The sequence below is a fragment of the Priapulus caudatus genome, unplaced genomic scaffold (assembly GCF_000485595.1).
Source record: "Priapulus caudatus unplaced genomic scaffold, Priapulus_caudatus-5.0.1 Scaffold13, whole genome shotgun sequence".
Classification (NCBI taxonomy): Eukaryota; Metazoa; Priapulida; class Priapulimorpha; order Priapulimorphida; family Priapulidae; genus Priapulus; species Priapulus caudatus.
Window position 1 is genome coordinate 1,167,670 of NW_014577074.1, and position 19,379 is coordinate 1,187,048.

The window sequence follows — 19,379 nt, forward strand, 5'->3', positions numbered from 1 at the left end:
TATACATACAACATACATACATACATCAAAATACTCCACATACATACATACATACATACATAACATACCAGACATACATACATACATACATACATACATACATACATACATTACATACATACATACATACATACATACATACATACATACATACATACATACATACATTACATACATACATACATAACATACATACATAACATACATACATACCATACATACATACATACATACATACATACATACAAACATTACATACATACATACATACATACACATACATACATACATACATACATACATACATTACATACATACATACATACATACATACATACATACATACATACATACATACATACATACATACATACATTAACATACATACATACATACATACATACATTACATACATACATACATACATACATACATACATACATACAATACATACATACATACATACAATGTATATTCATTTTCATCCATCTATCCATCCATGCATCCACACTGCTCATAACGCTGAGAGCATGTAATTTTGCGCCATTCTCGGACGTAAACACCGTGTCGTACCGATATATGGTTACGACTATAACCAGGCTTAATATGCGATAACTTTACCTCCGCTTGCTGTTTTCAGAGCCGATGTCGCGTAGTGCGGGCGTCAACGCTGCAGGTCGCCGACGCGTTCGACGTCATGCAGAGGGCGCCACGTACATATCGCGTTTTCACGTTTGTCGAGGACGACACGTTAAACGGCTGCGGCACGCTAGTCGACGCCTGGCGACAAGTGTGCAACGCGTGCAGAAGCAAATGGGCTTTCAGGAATGCGTACTGCTCAAGTGTGTCGACGAAGAGAGGTGAGTGTCCTCCGAGTAGCGCGCACAGTATTCCCCCCCTCCTCCTCCAGCGCACCTATTTCTCCACCTGCTGAGCCGCGACGAGAGCTTTGCGCATATGCCTCCCAGCAAATATTGTTTCAAAGTAAGAAATGAGACAAAGATGGACGACGCAGCGTCGCGCTTCGTGTAATTACGTAGGCGACGGTTCCAATATACGGCGGTAAATAAATGCGGGTGCTCGTCGGTGCGTCAGGCTTCGCGCCTATTCCGTAGAGGAATATAGCCGCGCGCGGAAACTCGCTAATTTCAGACCTGATTTCATTTACGTCCGCGTCGGCAGCCGTCTGGTTTGGAATCTCGGCGCGCAGCTCTGCACGACTGAACGACGGGCCGCCAACCTCATTATTAGCCAACGAGGCAGCAGAATTTATTATCAGTGTTGATTACAGCCTTTGCCGGCGTTCAAGAAGACGACGTCCGCAGTGTTGGGCGCTAGTTCCGCTAATATACACTCATGCGCACACGCACGCCACGCCACACATGCGCACACACGTACGCGCACGCACGCAATCACGCACGCACGCCACACGCCACACACACACACACACACACACACACACCACACACACACACACACACACACACACACATATATATATATATATCAGATAATTCTGGTAACTAACAATACACAGTGTGTTGTATGTTTAGACATTTGACAATACACTGTGTATTGTTAGCGAGCTTTCAACAATACACTGTGTAATGTTGAACACCTAATAATATCATCTGTGTATTGTAGCAGGTACCTATGAGCCTTTCAACAATACACTGTGTATTGTTAAACACCTCTAACAATACACTGTTTGTTTTGTTTTTTGTTTTTTAATTAGTACTTTTTGATTTGTAAACTTGAAATTGACAATTTATTTAAATGAATTGATTTTATTGAATTTATTGAAAATGAAAATGAATTTAAATACACCAGTTTGTTAGGTACCTACTACAATACACAGTGTATTGTTAGAAGGTGTTCAACAATACACACTGTATTGTTGAAAGTGTATTATTAGTTACCAGGATTATCTGTATAAGATATATATATATATATATATATATATATATATATATATATATAAAGAGAGAGAGAGAGAGAGAGAGAGAGAGAGAGAGAGAGAGAGAGCGCGCACAAGAGTAAGACGTTGCTGAGTTAGAGAAGCGCTGCGTTATGAAGCAGAGAGTGAGAGCGTTGTTCGATGACGACATGTTATATACCCGGCGGGCGCACACGGTGAGATTCGTGCTGAGCACGCGGAGCGTAAGTTAGCAGCACAGCTAGCAGCACAGTTAGCAGCACAGTTAGCAGCACAGCTAGCAGCACAGTTAGCAGCACAGTTAGCAGCACAGTTAGCATCTCCAGAACGAAGCCAACAAACTGCGCGCGCGCGCGCGGTTTAGCAGACGGTTGCCTGCGCGCAAGCCGCCTGTGTAAAATCAATGCGTGCAGCATGCAGGTTTACTCTGTCGCCGCATCCTCAGACGGTCTTGTCTCGGTGCGCGGACCGTCCTCCGTATTTACGCTGTTAATTTGACCGTAAGCTATATGTATAACGCTCGACTGGCACGCCGCGTCAACGCAGATTATATCTTCACTCGCAGCCAGTGTGAACACGACGAGGGGAAACAGGCCTGCTCGTAGCGACAGGCGGCTTCAGTTAACTCGACCGCACGTCTGACGTACAGTCGACGATGAAGCAACTGAAGCTCGCGCGCGCGCTTATACAGCTGCGCAATCTGGGGCAGTGCAATATTCATGCGTTGAAAATCGAACAAGCGCCCGTCGACTTTAATTATAATTTGCGATTCGTATTTCGTGCCATAAATCTGCCACGGCTCCGACGTTCATTCGAGATAAATGCTCAGCGCGCGCGAAGTGTGTCAGTGCCGAACAGGGGCGAGCCCTGCGACGCTGACATTGCGCGTAATTAAGTATATAGGCGGGTGGTCTACGACGTATCGGTGCGTCAGCTACGACGCTCGTGTGCTACAGTTTACTGCAATTTCAGGCGGAATACGAGTCGACCTGACAGCCATGCACTAATACAACGTATAGCATGTCGTGTCTCTTTCGTGTCGTCCGTCTAACAGCCGATAGTCAAGGCTATTATATGAAGTCAAGTAAATTTACGCCTTATTATAACTAGAATAAAAATCATTTTCTTAAATAATTAATGCCCTTGGAAAAGTTCGATAATAACGAGAAACAAGGCGGAAGTTGCTGTTCAATTTCAATTTTCGCATTTCAGACCGCCTATTTTTGCATATTAATCACTGTGCGCTTTTGTGCGCGCATTTTTACGGATTAGCAAAAACGCATTAGCCTACCATTACGTTGATCAAACTAACGCAATTTCCCTTTCTTGCTGATTACCCATTTACATACCGTGTTGCCTGATAAATTCAAGATTCATGCTTTCAACCAAGTACCGATTGCGAACAGCATGGCATTTGAAATGCGGTTATAAGAACGATAGGTCTTCGTTAAAACACGCGTTTCTCTCCGTGCTTGTCGCAGCATTACCCAAGATGCTCCCGCGCAAACTGTCAAAATTACCACTATGGGCATATCAAAGAAGTGGTCAAGCCAAAAGGTCGATACGATGGACAATTTTTTACGCGTGCAGGTTTGGAACGAAACACGTACGTTTGGATTTAAACATGTAGCGAAGGGTACGTAGAGGTTGGTTGGCAACACTGGTCAAGGCAATAACACAGAAACGTGTGTCAAAGAATGACCCCGGGCAAAAAATAATAAAAATATGAAGTATAACTTCAGAGATACAAGCAAAACAAATGGTTTATAACGCAGCTGGTGGCAGTGGGCGGGTGTCGGTGAACGAGGCCAAGAAAATAACTAGAAGCGTTCTCAAAATATAACAGAGATAGACATAATTAACCATACACGTCGCGACTGCCAGTTACAATATATATTTATGTTTTCGTTTCCAAGTCGAATAACTGCCAATTAGATCAGAAAAAAATAACAAGGGGGAAACGTAGAGTTAAAACGTTTCATCTTTCTGCTTTGTAGTTATGTTACCGTACATCTACTACACGACATTCGTCACGGATGAGGAGGTGGCCGAGGAGAATCAGTACTTCTGGGTAGACACGGCCAACAGTCTCGTGTTTGGGGACAAAGTGCGGCGACAAACAGGTAGTGTATGTGAGGGTCCATTATGCGCCGCTAGATATATTATATAATAAGCTACAGTAAAGATGATGCTCTGGTTGACAGCGCATTAACGAACGAGACCTCGCTGACCTCACGAATTACTATTCCATGCAACTTGCAATGCGACTTGGAGAAAGTACGTGGAGAATCTGCTGACGAAGATTCACAGAGACAAAGCTGCCACGTCAGCCGACGGCAACCATTAGACCAGTCAGCTACACACTTTCTATACCCCTCCCCCCTAGACCTTTGCGCTCTCTAATGCCCACATCTCACTCTCGGTTCCGCAGGCTGTTTTCAGGAGCTGCACAGGTTCGTGGTATCGTCGGACGAGCCGCGAGCTTCGCGAAGCTCCCACGAGATGTCGCCCCACTATCGTCGCAGCAGCGGCAGCGTCTCCAGCAACGTCGGCTACATCGTGACCGCCTGCAAGGTGCTAGAGGACAATGACACGAAGGAGTTCGAGTCGATGTGGAAGGGATGGACGGGCGCCGGTCTCATTCAGGCGACGATGCCGGTCGAGTTCGGGCTGGCGCGAACGACGCTGTTCAAGCGCCGCTCGCAGGACAAGACGTTCATGTACACGTGCATCGTCGAGTGCGCCAGCATCTTGCGGCCCGACCTGAGCGTGCGGGTGCTGCAGTTCATCGAGAAGTTCAAGCTGGCTCTCAGCTGCTACGCGGGGCTGTACCGCGCCGACGGCGTGCGCAGGGCCGGAGACTGCGAGAGCAACTGTTGCTCGCTACCTATGGACGCCGACGTGCAACTGCCAAGCATCTGCTAGCCTCGCTCGTGTCGTGCGGTGTTTGGGACAGGTGTCGAGAAGAAACTGGGTGATAAAAAAGCGTCTAGTCTAGCAGCCGATAACTGTGTGTTCAAAGCGTATGGGAGTTTACTCTCATCCGGTGTTAAATATCGTTGTATAGATGATGGTTACACCGCAGCCTTCACTGCTTTGCGCTCACACATTGACGGCTTTCGTGACAAAAGGTCCTGTAAGGGTAGCCATAGCCAATAGAACTGATGTTAGTCGTTTCGTAAAGCCACATTGTGTAACTAGGCAAAGCTGGCTTCACTATACAACAACGCAGGACACACACACACACACACACACACACACACACACACACACACACACACACACACACACACACACACACACACACGCGCGCACAACACCCGTCATACGAACATTGGTACTCAACATTGAACGTAAACAGTAACAATACGGACATTAACATTAACATTAACATTAAATGCAATTGGCAATGCAAATATACGACCACCTAATCGTTGAACCAACGATGTCGACAATTACGGACACTCACATTCTAGCGCTACCTATATAGCTGTTCGCTCCGCAACAGGTTGCAACCATAGAAATAACATACTAGTTAGACTCGATATATATATTTCTATGGTTGCAACCGACCCTATTGCGCAATGGAGGGCTACATTCCACATACGTAGCGCTGCTCACACTCCTGCTGAATCCTAGATTGCAAAAAAGGCGAAACCCTGTGATGTTTTTCGAGCGGTGTTCGTCCGACCAGCGCTGTATCGTATAGTTTATTATGTATCGGTCCGCGCACGCCAATGACTCCTGATCATGCGACCAATTTATAAAAGTCATCTTCACACCGATTATCCTTCTCTGTGGCTACAGTGTCTATGTAATGATACATCAATATATCGGCCAGCGTAATCTTTGTTTTAACGTCATGTAGTTATACATGAGCTGTCCACGTGATCTGTCAGCTTCCATGTTGTACCGGGCTAGAATAAGCACGTTAGAACATGGCCTACAATTACCGGGCGTCGATATTCTATAATAGTAGTAGTTGGTCAGTCAGTAAGCCTAGCTGGACAACGTACTGTATATATATATATATATATACATATATATATATATATTACCTAGCAGTACATTACGCTACATTACTCACTATAAAAGCGGCGCTAGTCACTACTTACGTAGAAAAGCTGCGTCGGGATCCCACACTGCATCACTAGGCGACTACCTGTAAACCTGCGACATGGCGCAGCATCGAGCTAAATGTCGGTGGCGCTGAGCGTATAATGTAGGCAGCTCGTATTAGCGTTGCTGACACAACTATAGCTCGACAGAGACACGCAACACCCCGAACTATTTAATTGTAAAATCAAACGTTCAGTTACAACCCGGTGAATTAGTTACTTACTCATTGTTACGTTGCTGTGTGGAACCCACCTAGCGATTTTTGTCACTAGCGACGAAATCGTCAGTGAATAGTCCAGTTTGCTGTACCTATAGTTGCCATCAAATATCTAGAGACAAAATATCGCCAGTGACAAGATCGCCAAGATCTGATTCGCTAGATATTTGTAGATCAAATTGCTAACGATGAAGTGAAAATCGCCATCGGTCACTTTGTTTACGGTCGTCAACGACAAAGATAAAATATTGCTAGCGATTTAAATCGCTACGATTGCGTGAAAATCGGTAGGTGTGTGCCGGCCTTTAGTTTCCTGAACGGTCGCTGAGACGCAGGCGGTTAGAAGCCGACCATGTTGGGCCAGGGAACATAGCTGGTCGATACACTGACTAATTTTGACTAGATTTTGATGAAATTTTGACTAAGTTTGACTAAATTTGATGTAGGATCAAATTTTGCAGTCTGTAGGAGGTATAGTACGTATAATACATCAGTGCCGATACCTCGCAGTAGTTTAGCAAAATGTCCATTTATAGAAATGTATTGAGAAGCTCGAGTGCGGTATGCTAGCCCGGGCTAGCCCGGTAATATTTCAGTAATGTACGGTAATATCCCGGCAGCGAATTTTTTCCCCCTACACGTTATATCCATTGCAGAGTTTTGGGCTCCTCTGATTGGCTGCGGTAGATCGCATCCCGGCAATGTCTCGGTTATAGCTCGAGCTATTCTAATCTCAATTAAGTGGTTGTAGCCATTGCGTCTGTGCAATGTAGTTTTTTTGCGCTATCACCGCGAATGTTTGCATGTAATAAGAGTGCATGGGGTGTTCAGAAAATCATCAGGAAGCACTATGCACGAAACCTACTCACGGTAAAAATTCGCTGAAAGTAGTTACTGAACATAAATACTGAATGCACGCGCCAATATCGTAATAATAACCAACACGTAGTCGGAAATATTGCCGACTCATTTCTACTGCGCCCCAATGAAAGCTGTGTTAATTTACTTGCAGAAGCGCGGTGCAGCCTATGTAACAAATGAACAAATGTATAGCGCTATACACAATTTAAAATCCCGCGTGAACATACAAGATCGCTTCGGTGGTGATACAGTATGTCCAGTGTCTTTCAGTTTAGACGCCAACACACGGAAATATATGCCATGCTAGATATTGACACCATGAATTATTAAACCTAGAGCTGTTGTGCTAATGCGGATCCATGGATTATGTCATGCGCGATCAGGTAATTGGTTCATTTCTCATATAACACGTTCTAAAAATTTCTCCGCATATACATATAAATCGATACGCTCACCGGTAATGGGCAAAAAACAGGTTGTCAGTAATTCCTGCAAAGTATGACAATGAAGGAGTGCTACACGTATACATAAAAATGACGGCGCATAATGCAGCGATGAGAACGAACTATATACCATTGCTTACCAGCGACTATTCTGCCTTGATGCGTCATAATTTAATATTGCGCACCTTATTAGTAGCGCTATACCGGCACGTTGTTGGTAGTAGAACATAGCGACGTCCTTGTAAAGGCAAGCATGGATAAACTACGCGCTATCTTAGAGAATACACATGTTGAGGAAAGCGGAACGCGGAAACATCAGACAAATGGAGACAAATTAGCACCGAAGAACCATTTGCCGGTTATCGATCAAACCGGGTAAATGAAACAAATACGATGATCGCGATGTTCACGTAGTTTGATTGTAACGTCGATAGATACTGGCATGAAGTTATCGTCGATCACGTGATGGGCGCGCAGACAGAAAAAGGTCAGATTTTTCGATGCAGTCGCACGTGGATCCCAGCGCAGCGCGCTATCTGTCCCCCACACACCACACCCACACAATAACTGATCCGCACCCCACCCCGCGTGCAGCAGCAGCAGTAACACCCCCGCACACCACCCCGCATGCAGCAGCAGTAAAGTCTGGCGCACACCACCCCCGTGCAGCAGCAGCAGTAACACCCCCGCACAGCAGCAGCAGTAACACCCCCGCACAGCAGCAGCAGTAAAGCCTGGCGCCCCCCCCCCGTGCAGCAGCAGCAGTAACACCCCCGCACAGCAGCAGCAGTAACACCCCCGCACAGCAGCAGCAGTAACACCCCCGCACAGCAGCAGCAGTAACACCCCCACACAGCAGCAGCAGTAACACCCCCGCACAGCAGCAGCAGTAAAGCCTGGCACACACCACCCCCCGTGCAGCAGCAATCAAGCCTACGCATAGCATCCCGCGTACGACAAATTTAACAAGTTGAAATAGAAAGCGCAGCAACCGCACGCCCAACGCATGAACCACTAAATCGCTATAAAGGGGCGGAAATAACGAGTAGAAACTCACCGGTCGATCGGCAGCATGGATTTTGTCGGTTTGTTTTTCCAGGCACGTGTCGAAATAAATCGCTATCGCTCACCCACCCTCCCTCTCGCTCTGTCGTCGCGGCCGGCGCGTCGACTATAGATTACTGTGGTACGTCTTACAATGCGTGGTTATCGTGACAGCATGACACAGGCGCCAGTATGACGTTACGCACACAAAGCACATCGTTATTAGTTCGGCCGTGAGATACTATATGTCGCAGGAAAATCTATAAGCTGTCAAGAACCGCCAAATTCGATGAAAACGATTGCAAAGCACTATGAATAACACTTGTAAATATGATTGCTTTTGTATGGTTGTTTCAAAGAGTTGTTATTGTAATTGTTAGAACGTTCTATTGCCGTCAAACTTGTTTACGTTATTCCACATGCCTGTAAATTTATAATATGCCATGAATAAAGTAATTATATTCAAGTTTGGAACAATTAATTAATATTTAAAATGTATGTACATGAATACGCGCGTTTGGCATTGTCAGCCGTCAGGTACCAATTCATACTCAACGTTTCTGTCAACGTAACTGAGAAAATAAAGTTAACTGACCTTGAAAATACAAAAGGAGTAATCAAAGTTAAGTATAAAGCAAAAACAACACTATACAACATGCAGTAGTTGCAAACTGGAGCGGTAAATATTTGACGCCATTAAAAAAATACTACTCAATATAGAAAAACTGAAAACATAGACAGTTAACCAGGAGCGTATAATGCACCCACAATTTTCTGTCACGTAACCGCCTGTCAGCAAAGTGCTGTTGTATTTATACAGCTTGTCTGGAAGCACTTACGGCGTTTTGAATCCTCCCACGAACAGACAAGCAGTATACACATCGGCGTATTACTGAACGAAATCATAATACTGTTTTTGGCAGTCTTCATTTACATGCCATGCCTACGCAGATTTAACGAAGCAGCCCGTAGGTAGACTAGCGAGTGCAGTGAGTATTAAGAATCGTCAGACTGGTTCTTACAACGGCCAATAAAATAATAAAATTAAAAAGCGACTCAGGGATCAATCAGTACGAATTACTAATTAAATAAGTAAATTTTCTCTTGGAATCTTGAGGGAAAAGAAGAGTAGTTGAAAGCATGTAATTGCCCATGCACTACTACGTATATTGCATAAAACAGAAAATAACTGCATGCAAACCCGAACTACGTACCAGATGACTGGATAAATAACGAACCCCTTACACACGCTGGGCAACAGTTGGTTGTAGAGTTGTACTGAATAATTCACAACTCCTTAATTACTGACCATGCTTATTGCACACTACCAAACAACCTCAAAATATATATTTATTCTATGAATCATGGCTGATCCTATTTTCAACGAGAAACTAAATGAGTGCATGATCACTGACAGCACCTTACATTTTGCACATTCTACCAAAAAGCGAATGTCACATTATTCGATGCAAACGTTAATGCATAACGTTTTACCTTTACAAAAATGTTGAAAACAAGTGTTACCAAACCTGCCAGAGTATGTCCACTCCAAATTTCAACTCATGCTATAAGTGCTTAGAGAATCAACTCGAATACGTTAGTAAAATGTATGCTCCCTAGCTACAGCACAACTTTTATTTACTAACCACACGGTATTTCCAACACTTTCACATTACCCGATTGACGAAAAATACATATCGCAACTTGCCTTCATAAAACGGCTGTCTGAAAACATAAAATTTAGTTGCTCTATATATAGTCACTGATAGTACTTGAATAGAACGGCCCTACTTAACACGTTCTATTTTACAGAAGTACATTGGCCCAAAATTGGAGAGAAGCGTGGGAACTACAAGCTGCCCATATCGGCACCCACTGTAGAAACTGAAAAAATCTTCAAACTGCTGCTGCACTGGATCTAAATTTCGAATTACTACGTCGATTGAAGATTTTTCCCACAGCGTTTGCAGTGCCATCTGTACGACACCGTCATTCTGAATAGGTGAGAGTGAGCACGTTGAGTAGACTACAATGCCCCCTACTTTCACGGCACGAATGCCGTCACTGCAAGCAAAAAAATATTCCTATTAATTTTTAATACGGTAAAGCACTTGGGCTGAACTGGAGTAGTAATTAAGGTATTTCATCTAATACAGAAAATGGGCTTAAATGTCAAGTACTTATATCACATATATCCATGATTAAAGATGGTTGTACTGCGTACGTAGGTACTAGGGAAATTTCCTAGATAAAACTAACTCACCCAAGTGGAGGAATAACTTTCGTATTTATTTTTAGAGCAAGCACTTGAGATCCCAATTTCAATTTTCCTACGGATTGTTTCAGCTTGGAAATCACCCTGACACAATCTACATGACACACACTGAATGACTGACCACAATAAAATGTAATTACCAGAGTAACCTGGCCTGAAGCTCTGGCAGCTGATGGCGCTCTTTTGTTCTACTAGTTGAGAACCAGTTGTTATCTTCTACCAGCATGGACTGCCTGTCCGTGGTACACGGGACGTCCACCAATACCTTTGTTTTCAATTGAAAGGTTCAACAACATGATTAATATGCATATAACAAATACTGCTTTTTTACATTCAATCCACCTTAACTACAACATATCCCTTGTTCTGCCAGAGCAACACTCATACAACTCTACCATAGCGCTTCAATAGATGCCTCTTTTGAGTGACCAAGTGATAACAAAAAAACGTGAGTCCTAGTTACACGGAGGGCATGTTCAGTGTAAAATTAAGAATAGCAATATATTAATGCAACTGTGACTTTCGTAGATCAGGGATTCTTCTCTAACGCATCATAGTAAACATAGGAGTGGTCATGATACCTTGTTAAAGCTGCTGTATGGGGCAACTCGATCACCAGGAAGGTGACTTGTTGTGATAGCCATCCTCTCCTGGACAGTTGCAGGAACGTAGGATTTAAGTACACTTCGCAGGCGCCTCAATCTGCTGAACGACACATCATTGCAGAGTAGGCCACCTGGGGGTAGCACACGTAAAAATCGGTTTTTTATTTAAGATGCATCTTTAACTCGGTTAATGACACTACCGTTTTCCTGAAATTCTACCAAAACCTTTATCTAGAAACAAAGACAAGTTAAGTTTATACAGTAAAATGATTTATAAATTCACGAGCCTGGTACCTGCACAGGTTCCTAGTGAAATACTAATACATGTATCCTCATTTTAGAAATAACATGATAAAAGTTGTTGCATTTATAACATTTGCTACTTGTAAATAGGATGTTCTACTAACAATTTTACACACTAGAAAACATTTATTTACCATTCAAAGTTCATTTTGATCCATGTGAATCCTACTTACTTTCCTTTGCAATGAATAATAATGAATACATATCTCATGACTCTGTGGATACCATTAATTTGTCATCAATTGTTTGAACCTGGTGGTTATAAGTTAGTTTTTTAGTTTGAAATTGCTTATAATTATTGAAAACATTTAGATTACCTAAGTCCTCCTGTTGCAACATAGTCAAGGTCTTGCCACCAGGGGCAGCACAGAGGTCGAGCACAGTGTTTCCAAACTTCAAGTCTAAGGCCAGTGTGGGAAGGATTGATGAAGCATCCATCAAATAGTAATCTATATAAACATAGGTACTGTACAGAGCTCTAGTTTTACATTCAAATAAATAAATAAAATCAATGTAATTTGCTTTGCGTTATTCAATTATAAAACAAAAGATGAAATGGAAAACGAATGAAAATAAACATTGAATGCGTTTGTACTAACTACATTTCCTCTAATCACACTATGACAATTCCAAATCAGCACAACATGACTACAGATCTATTTTACTACGTTGTATTCCTTGACTAACAGTCATTAAAGGCAAGATCAAAAAAAATTTGGATATCCAAAGAAAACATCTCACCAATTAAATATATTATATTATTAATAATTATATATTAATATATTATTAACTAGAAAGGGCAGTTGTCGCCAACTACATGTATCCCCCGTGTTCTCCCTAAGATGTGTAAGTATACGAAGTTTGGTCGTGCTAGGTCAATTAGGGGCCGAGTTATTAAGGAGCAAAAGAGGAAATTATGCATTGTATGTCAGGTCAAAAGTAAGTAATAGAAGGCTTGCAGTGACCTGAGTTTTCGGTACGCGACCACGGCTTTCCCAAGATGTGTAGGTATAGCAAGTGCGGTCGCACTAGGTAAATTGAAGGCGGCCGAGTACTTAGAGTAGCCGAGGGGAAACTTGTCTGCGGCGGGCTGGGCAGAGCATGAAACCAAGCAGGCGAGAAGGCGAAATATGCATCAAGAGTCAAGGTCAAGTCAAGGTCAAGATAAAAGCGCAAGTAGAAGCTGGTTTTGGTGCGCACAACTTCTCCCAAAATGATGTATAGAATTACCAAGTTGTTAGCGTACGTCATTAGGGGCCGAGTATATTTTAGGAGCGGAAGGGAAATGATGATCGAAGGTCAAGAGGTAAGTGGTGAAATAAAAGGGTTGCAGTGACCGGTTTTGTAATGCTGCGGCACTTCCCCAAGATGTGTAGTTATCAAGTTTTGTAGCGCTGTTTAGGCTTCAGTTAAAGGAGCGAGTTTAGAGCGAGAAGGCATAATGAATCAGTCAGGTAAAGGTGAAATTAAAGCAGTCGCAGTGACCTGTTTGGATATGACTCGCCCCTTCTCCCAAGATGTGTAAGTATAGCCAAGTTTTGTAGCGCTAGTTCGATATTAGGGCCCGGTGACTAGGAGGAAGGAATATGATCACTGTCAAGGTTAAGGTGAATAAAGGCTCGCAGTGACCTGGTTTTGTGCCTGCCCCTATCACTTCTCTCCAAGATGTGTAGTTATACGAAGGTTTCGGTATGTGAGGTCAATTAGGCTGATTATTAGAAGCGAAAGGGAAATATGAGTGAGGTCAAGGTCCAAAGTCAGGTAAAATTAAGGTTGCATTGACGTGGTTTCGGTTGACGAGGAAATCACCTTCTCCCAAGAGTGTAAGTTCCACAGTTTGGTCGCACTAGGTTAATTAGTGGGTGATGTTATAGAGCAGAAGGGAAATGGGCTGCGGCGCGGGCTGGGAGACATGAACCATGTATCCCGCTTTCTGCGTTTGCGGGGATAATAATATCATATATATATAATATATGCAGCAGAGAGACGAAGGAGAGAAGAGAGAGAGAGAGATGAGAGAGAGAGAGAGAGAGAGAGAGAGAGAGACAATATGGCGTACGGTTTGTCAATTTAGTCAAACCATATGTCGGTTTACAACACACACCATATTTCCGCCAACCATACACATTGTAACGCCACCAACATGTTATTTATAAAAACCCTTACAGAAACACATGTACATATTTCCTACCAACAGGTGCGTGCGCCACCGAACCACACTAGTTTGCTAAACCATACTAGTACTTGGTCAGCAAACGATACAAGTAGTTTGCAGATACATGGTTTTCTGCACGCAGTGTGCAACCTTTGACCTACGTACGTGGAGCGATAACGTAGCCGCGGGCGCATATGGCGGCCGCCGATTCCGAACCCTCCAACGGCCACCGCTCCTATTGAGCACACCGGCGCATTGCAGCCGCACACATGCAGCCGTTAACCACCCCACCACCACCATGCGCTATTAAGCTATGGGCCGTAGGAAAGTGTACTAACTCTAATATCTCGTGAACGAATTGAGTTTCATTTCTAAGATTCGAGATACATATAAACACATGTCTTAGCTATGGTCTCCGTGAATTTTGAGTTTATTGAAGCACGAATAGTTTAATCAATTGCCAAAAATATATGCGCGGTATCGCTCAAAGTCTAATATACGCACGGCTATGGACGGTAGAAAAGTATACTAACTATCATATGGCGCGAACGAATCGAGTTACATTTCAAAAATTCTAGATAAATATAAACACATGTCTTAGCTATGGTCTCTGTAAATTTTAAGTTTATTGAAGCACGATTAGTTTAATTAATTAAAAAGTGTACTATATATATAACTATAACATATGGTGCAAACGAATTGAGTTACATTTCTAAAATTTACATTTTCGGGAAAAATCTCACGAACGTGCAGAAATTTTAGCTTATGAGCGATACTGCGCGTATATATTTGGTAATTAATTAAACTATTCGTGCTTCAATAAACTCAAAATTCAAGGGGATTATAGCTACGACATGTGTTGATATGTATCTAGAATTTTAGAAACTCAATTCGTTCGCGCCATATGATATTGCAGTTACCTCCGCCAAGGGGTTGGCAGGAGGTTATGTTTTCACCGGCGTGTGTTTGTTTGTTCGGCGTGTGTTTGTTGGTTTGTGGGTTTGTTTGTGTACAGCCTAACTGAAAAAGTTAAGGACGGATTGTCATAAAATTTTCAGGATAGGTCAGAAATGGGCTAACGTAGAATTGATTAGATTTTGGTGGTGATCAAGATCCAATTAATTATTAATTAATTAATAAAATTTTCAGGATGTCAGAAATGGAATAACTTAAAATTGATTACATTGTGGTGGTAATCCGGATCCAATTAATTAATTAATTAATTAATTAAATTTTCAGGATATGTCAGAAATGGGGTAACTTAGAATTGATTACATTTTGGTGGTGATCCGGATCCAATTAATTATTTAATAAATTAATGAATTAATAAAAATTTTCACAGTGAGCCAATTGAGCGGCCTTGGCGGAGGTCTGCGCTCTCCGAGTGCTCTAGTTATATATATAGTACACTTTTCTACCATCCATAGCCGTGCGTATATTAGCGTATATGAGAGATACTGCGGGTATATTTTTGGTAATTAATTAAACTATTCGTGCTTCAATAAACTCAAAATTCACAGACACCATAGCTAAGACATCTGTTTATATGTATCTAGAATTTTAGAAATGTAACTCAATTCGTTCGCGAGATATTAGAGTTAGTACACTTTCCTACGACCCATAGCTTAATAGCGCATGGTGGCGGTGGTGGTGGTGGGGTAGTGGTGGTGGTGGTGGGAGTGTTAACGACTGTTTACAATGCGCCAGCGTGCTCAATAGGAGCGGTGGCCGTTGGGGGGTTGGAATCGGCGGCCGCCATATGCGCCCGAGGCTACGTTATCGCTCCATGTACGTAGGTCAAAGGTTGCACACTGCGCGCGGAAAACCATGTTTCTGCAAACTACTTGTATCGTTCGCTGACTACTACTAGTATGGTTTAGCAAACTAGTGTGGGGGAATTGTGGTTCGGTAGCGCACGCACCTGTTGGTAGGAAATATTAGTGATGTCACGATTATCGATTATACTCGATCATCGGTTGAACAGTGGCTCGAACCAAGCGCTTGGTTATCAAAATCCATAATCGATTTCATCGACAAAAAATAAATAAAACTTGATAAGAAAACTGATGAGAATCAGAGATATCATCGCTACTATACAAGTTATCCTTTATTAACATACATGTATTATACACACAGTAGTAAACAGTGCTAAACAAACAGTAAACAGGGCTAAACAGGCACATACATGCACACACCTACATGCACACGACGTTACGCACACGCAGGCATTCAACACCCCGAGTAACCGATTGTAACCGATCATCGGTTACTTGGGTCCAACCGATGATCGATTACGAAATTACAACCGATTGACAACACTAGGAAATATGTACACCTGTTTCTGTAAAGGAAGATAAGGTTTTTATAAATAACGTGTTGGTGGCGTTACAATGTGTATGGTTGGCGGAAATATGGTGTGTGTTTGTAAACCGACATATGGTTTGATTAAATTGACAAACCGTACACCATAAGAGAGAGTGAGAGAGAGAGAACATAATATGTGTACTCAGTATACTTATGCTCATGCTACTACTATAAATAGGTTCACGATGAGCACAGAGTAAAACAAATAGCTTAGTGTTGCCACCTAGTGGAGATTAAACCATACGGGATACAAAACAAAAAAATGGCTAATAATACTCACCCAAGATCTTAGAAATATCTGTGCGTGGCGGAGGAAATAGAGATAGATCTCCCTTCTTATATACATAGGCCTTTAACCTTTCTGGAACTCTGAAAGGTTGATCTGGCACAATTTCTACCTTCAGGCATAAAATCCAAATAAATACATGAGTAGAGCAACTTCACGAAAAATACACTGCTTGCACATTCCACAGATCACCAGAAATGGTATCTATGATCACACGTGATGAATAGGCCCTTATAGGTTTTATTGGTTAATATAAGGTGTTAACAGTATTGGTTAGTGCTGAAACTCCTAGGTTGCTTACAATACCTCTGATATGCATGCATGCATTCTTCCCTACGCACCTCTCTAGGTTTTTCAAAAATGTAACCGTAGTCAGTCTGGAATTTTTCCTCTCTCTCTATACTAGGACCTCTCAGCTTTGTAGCAGGCACAAAGTCATATATGTCTGCATTTCCAGTAGGTGTTGTATCTGGACTGCTGCTTGGGTGCTGGTCGCAACTGTTCGCGTGCTCGGTGGCGCCCTCCACATTGCTCAGTGCACTGGCAGCATCATCTGCACCAGCAGTGCTCACACTTGCATTGCTTCCATCTTCATCCTTAGCAGCAGTATCACGACCACTGACAGCATCAGTGGTCTGTCTTGGGTGATAACTATCAGACTCAAATGATCCGGAATGTTTAAATTGGGAATTTTTATGCTGCCGCTGCGTGTCAGCTGATGAAGACCTGTTTGCCATTAGTTCCGCCTCAAATAAGTTGAACGCACGTAGATCTTCCAGTTTTCGCTTCGAGTCATCTGCCTATGACAAAAAATGTTCTTGAATGACTAAAAACAAATTACGATCGCATACTGATACATAGATCTCTCTGGTCAGTGTCAGTAGTAAATTCACTTTGACTGATTTTTCCAACGTTCATGCCAAGCACATACCACGCATTACGTATTCAATTGCAAAATTAGAGTAGAACAAATTCTGGTTTTAACTCACACCATAAGCTCAACATACCCTTGATGAAAAGTTGTTGATTACGGCACAGTACTTTAACTGGCACTGCAGTGCAATGCGAATTTTGGGCCACTCCTGACCAAAGTATGGACCATACATGTCATCAAACAAGTTTAATGCCCGTTTGACGTTGGACACCTTCTTGCCTTTACTTGGAGCCTGTAAATACCACAAACCATGTCAACCTTGACAGATTCAAGGTCGCGATGAAAACCTGGACATTTTAGAAAAGGCAGTGTATACAGCCACACGCCCGTGTCTTTACCATCAAGCCACATGCGTGTGTCTCTAGCGACTCTAGTGTGGAGCAGATACAATCACACCAATTGCAACAACGCGTCAAATGTACATTTAAATTTTCATTAGTGTCTCTTTTTACTCAGAATGTGGAAAATATTCACCAGTAAATGTCTTACGATCTTGTTCAGGTGCTGTAGATCTAAGACTTATGTATTTATCTGTTTCAAACGTCCAAATTATGAGTGCAGTGCAATGTCTCTGCCCGTATGCGACTCTTCCTGGATTCCGTAGCCGGTGTATATGCATGGTACGTGCATGCAGGTCCTGTACGTGTACGTGTATGTGTGTAAAATGTAGGTTACTCCGCCTCCATCCAGCTACTTGTGTATGCGCGCAATATGAATATTTATAATTCATCAATATGCATGAGAAGAGTTAACCGTAATATATAATATCCAGCGTGTGGCTGGATGGTAAAGACACATGTGTGGCTGGATAGTAAAGACACGTGTGTGGCTGTATACACTGCCTTTAGAAAAAAACTAAAAATTGAAATACACATATATCAATGAATCGATATGTATGTATGGGGTTACAGTGGATATTTATGAATTATTTCAATGATAATCTGGCCATCGTCGCATCGATACATGATTATGAGGGTGGTACCACGCATTCACTGATTATGTTGCCTTTACCTCTAAAAGAATTTATTGATATTATGCCCAGAAATGCAGTGGACATTTAACCGTATACAGCAGAGTATCCACTTCCGCTATTTTACCATACAGACTTCAGTACTTCTGATTGGCTAGCATATGTATGTATGTGTTACGTATAATGTTAGTATATTATGAATGTGTTCAAAAGGCTTCGTATTGGAAACGTGACTCAGGGAAAATAGCTTCTATGATCAAACGGGGCTAGAAATGTGTAGAAATAAATGGGATTTGAACCTAAAAGTTTTTTAGACAGAATGCGGCTGGGTCAAGTGCGTGCAGCACCAGTGCGCGGCAACGCCGCGCCCCTAATACGATCACGCCGCCCCTTTTAGTGCTCTTAGACAGATATCTTAGACAGGGGGCCTGAACGCAACTCGGCGAATACGGGGCCGTTTCAAAACGCGATTTCACGATTCACGCCTACAGACCATCTCCAAACGGCCCAGCAAGATGTTTGGGGGTAGCGTGCCTCAAGGTTAAGACGCAATGGCCGAAACAAAGATGCTGTCAATCACCGAGCAAGCGCTCGCTGGTTGGCCGCTAGCCGATGACGTCGTCTGTTGCCGAGCGACCCCTGACGTCAATCAGCCAGATGTTTTTACGAATGCGGCCGTGCAGCGTAGAGAGCGTGAGAGAGAGCGAGAGATAGCAGTTTTTGTGCAGCCGGCGGCATGGCAACACAGCCAGTAAACCCGACACAGCGTAGCAAGCAAGAGAGAGAGAGTGCGAGAGAGAGAGAGGGCAAGAGAGAGAGAGATAGAGAGAGAAAGAGAGAGAGAGAGGGGGGGAGAGTGATAGAGAG

At 42.8% G+C, this 19,379-nt stretch overlaps 1 protein-coding gene across 2 annotated transcripts; it reads right to left on the reverse strand.

The window, feature by feature from the left end:
- Positions 1-10,221: 10,221 nt before the first annotated feature.
- Positions 10,222-17,768, reverse strand: LOC106808944 (5-methylcytosine rRNA methyltransferase NSUN4-like). Of its 2 annotated transcripts, none has more exons than XM_014811881.1 (7): positions 17,616-17,768; positions 16,950-17,408; positions 16,603-16,720; positions 12,121-12,252; positions 11,477-11,631; positions 11,036-11,160; positions 10,222-10,684 (listed from the first exon to the last, which is right to left on the reverse strand). In XM_014811881.1, the coding sequence occupies exons 1-7, from the start codon at positions 17,712-17,714 to the stop codon at positions 10,408-10,410; spliced, it is 1,365 nt and encodes a 454-aa protein (XP_014667367.1). In that variant the 5' UTR covers positions 17,715-17,768; the 3' UTR covers positions 10,222-10,407. The 2 variants fall into 2 exon arrangements, with proteins under 2 accessions (XP_014667367.1, XP_014667357.1); XM_014811871.1 differs by having other exon boundaries at positions 16,603-16,691; positions 16,915-17,408.
- Between the last annotated feature and the right edge of the window lie 1,611 nt (positions 17,769-19,379).

What these genes read in the sequence shown, in the direction of transcription:
- LOC106808944 (XM_014811871.1), bottom strand. Translation starts at nt 17,714, where the DNA reads ATGTATGGTCCATACTTTGGTCAGGAGTGGCCCAAAATTCGCATTGCA. An exon ending in TGCATGCATGCATATCAGAG is followed by an intron (nt 16,692 to 16,914) that starts GTATTGTAAGCA and finishes TCAACCTTTCAG; the next exon opens with AGTTCCAGAAAGGTTAAAGG. An exon ending in CATACAGCAGCTTTAACAAG is followed by an intron (nt 11,161 to 11,476) that starts GTATCATGACCA and finishes TTGAAAACAAAG; the next exon opens with GTATTGGTGGACGTCCCGTG.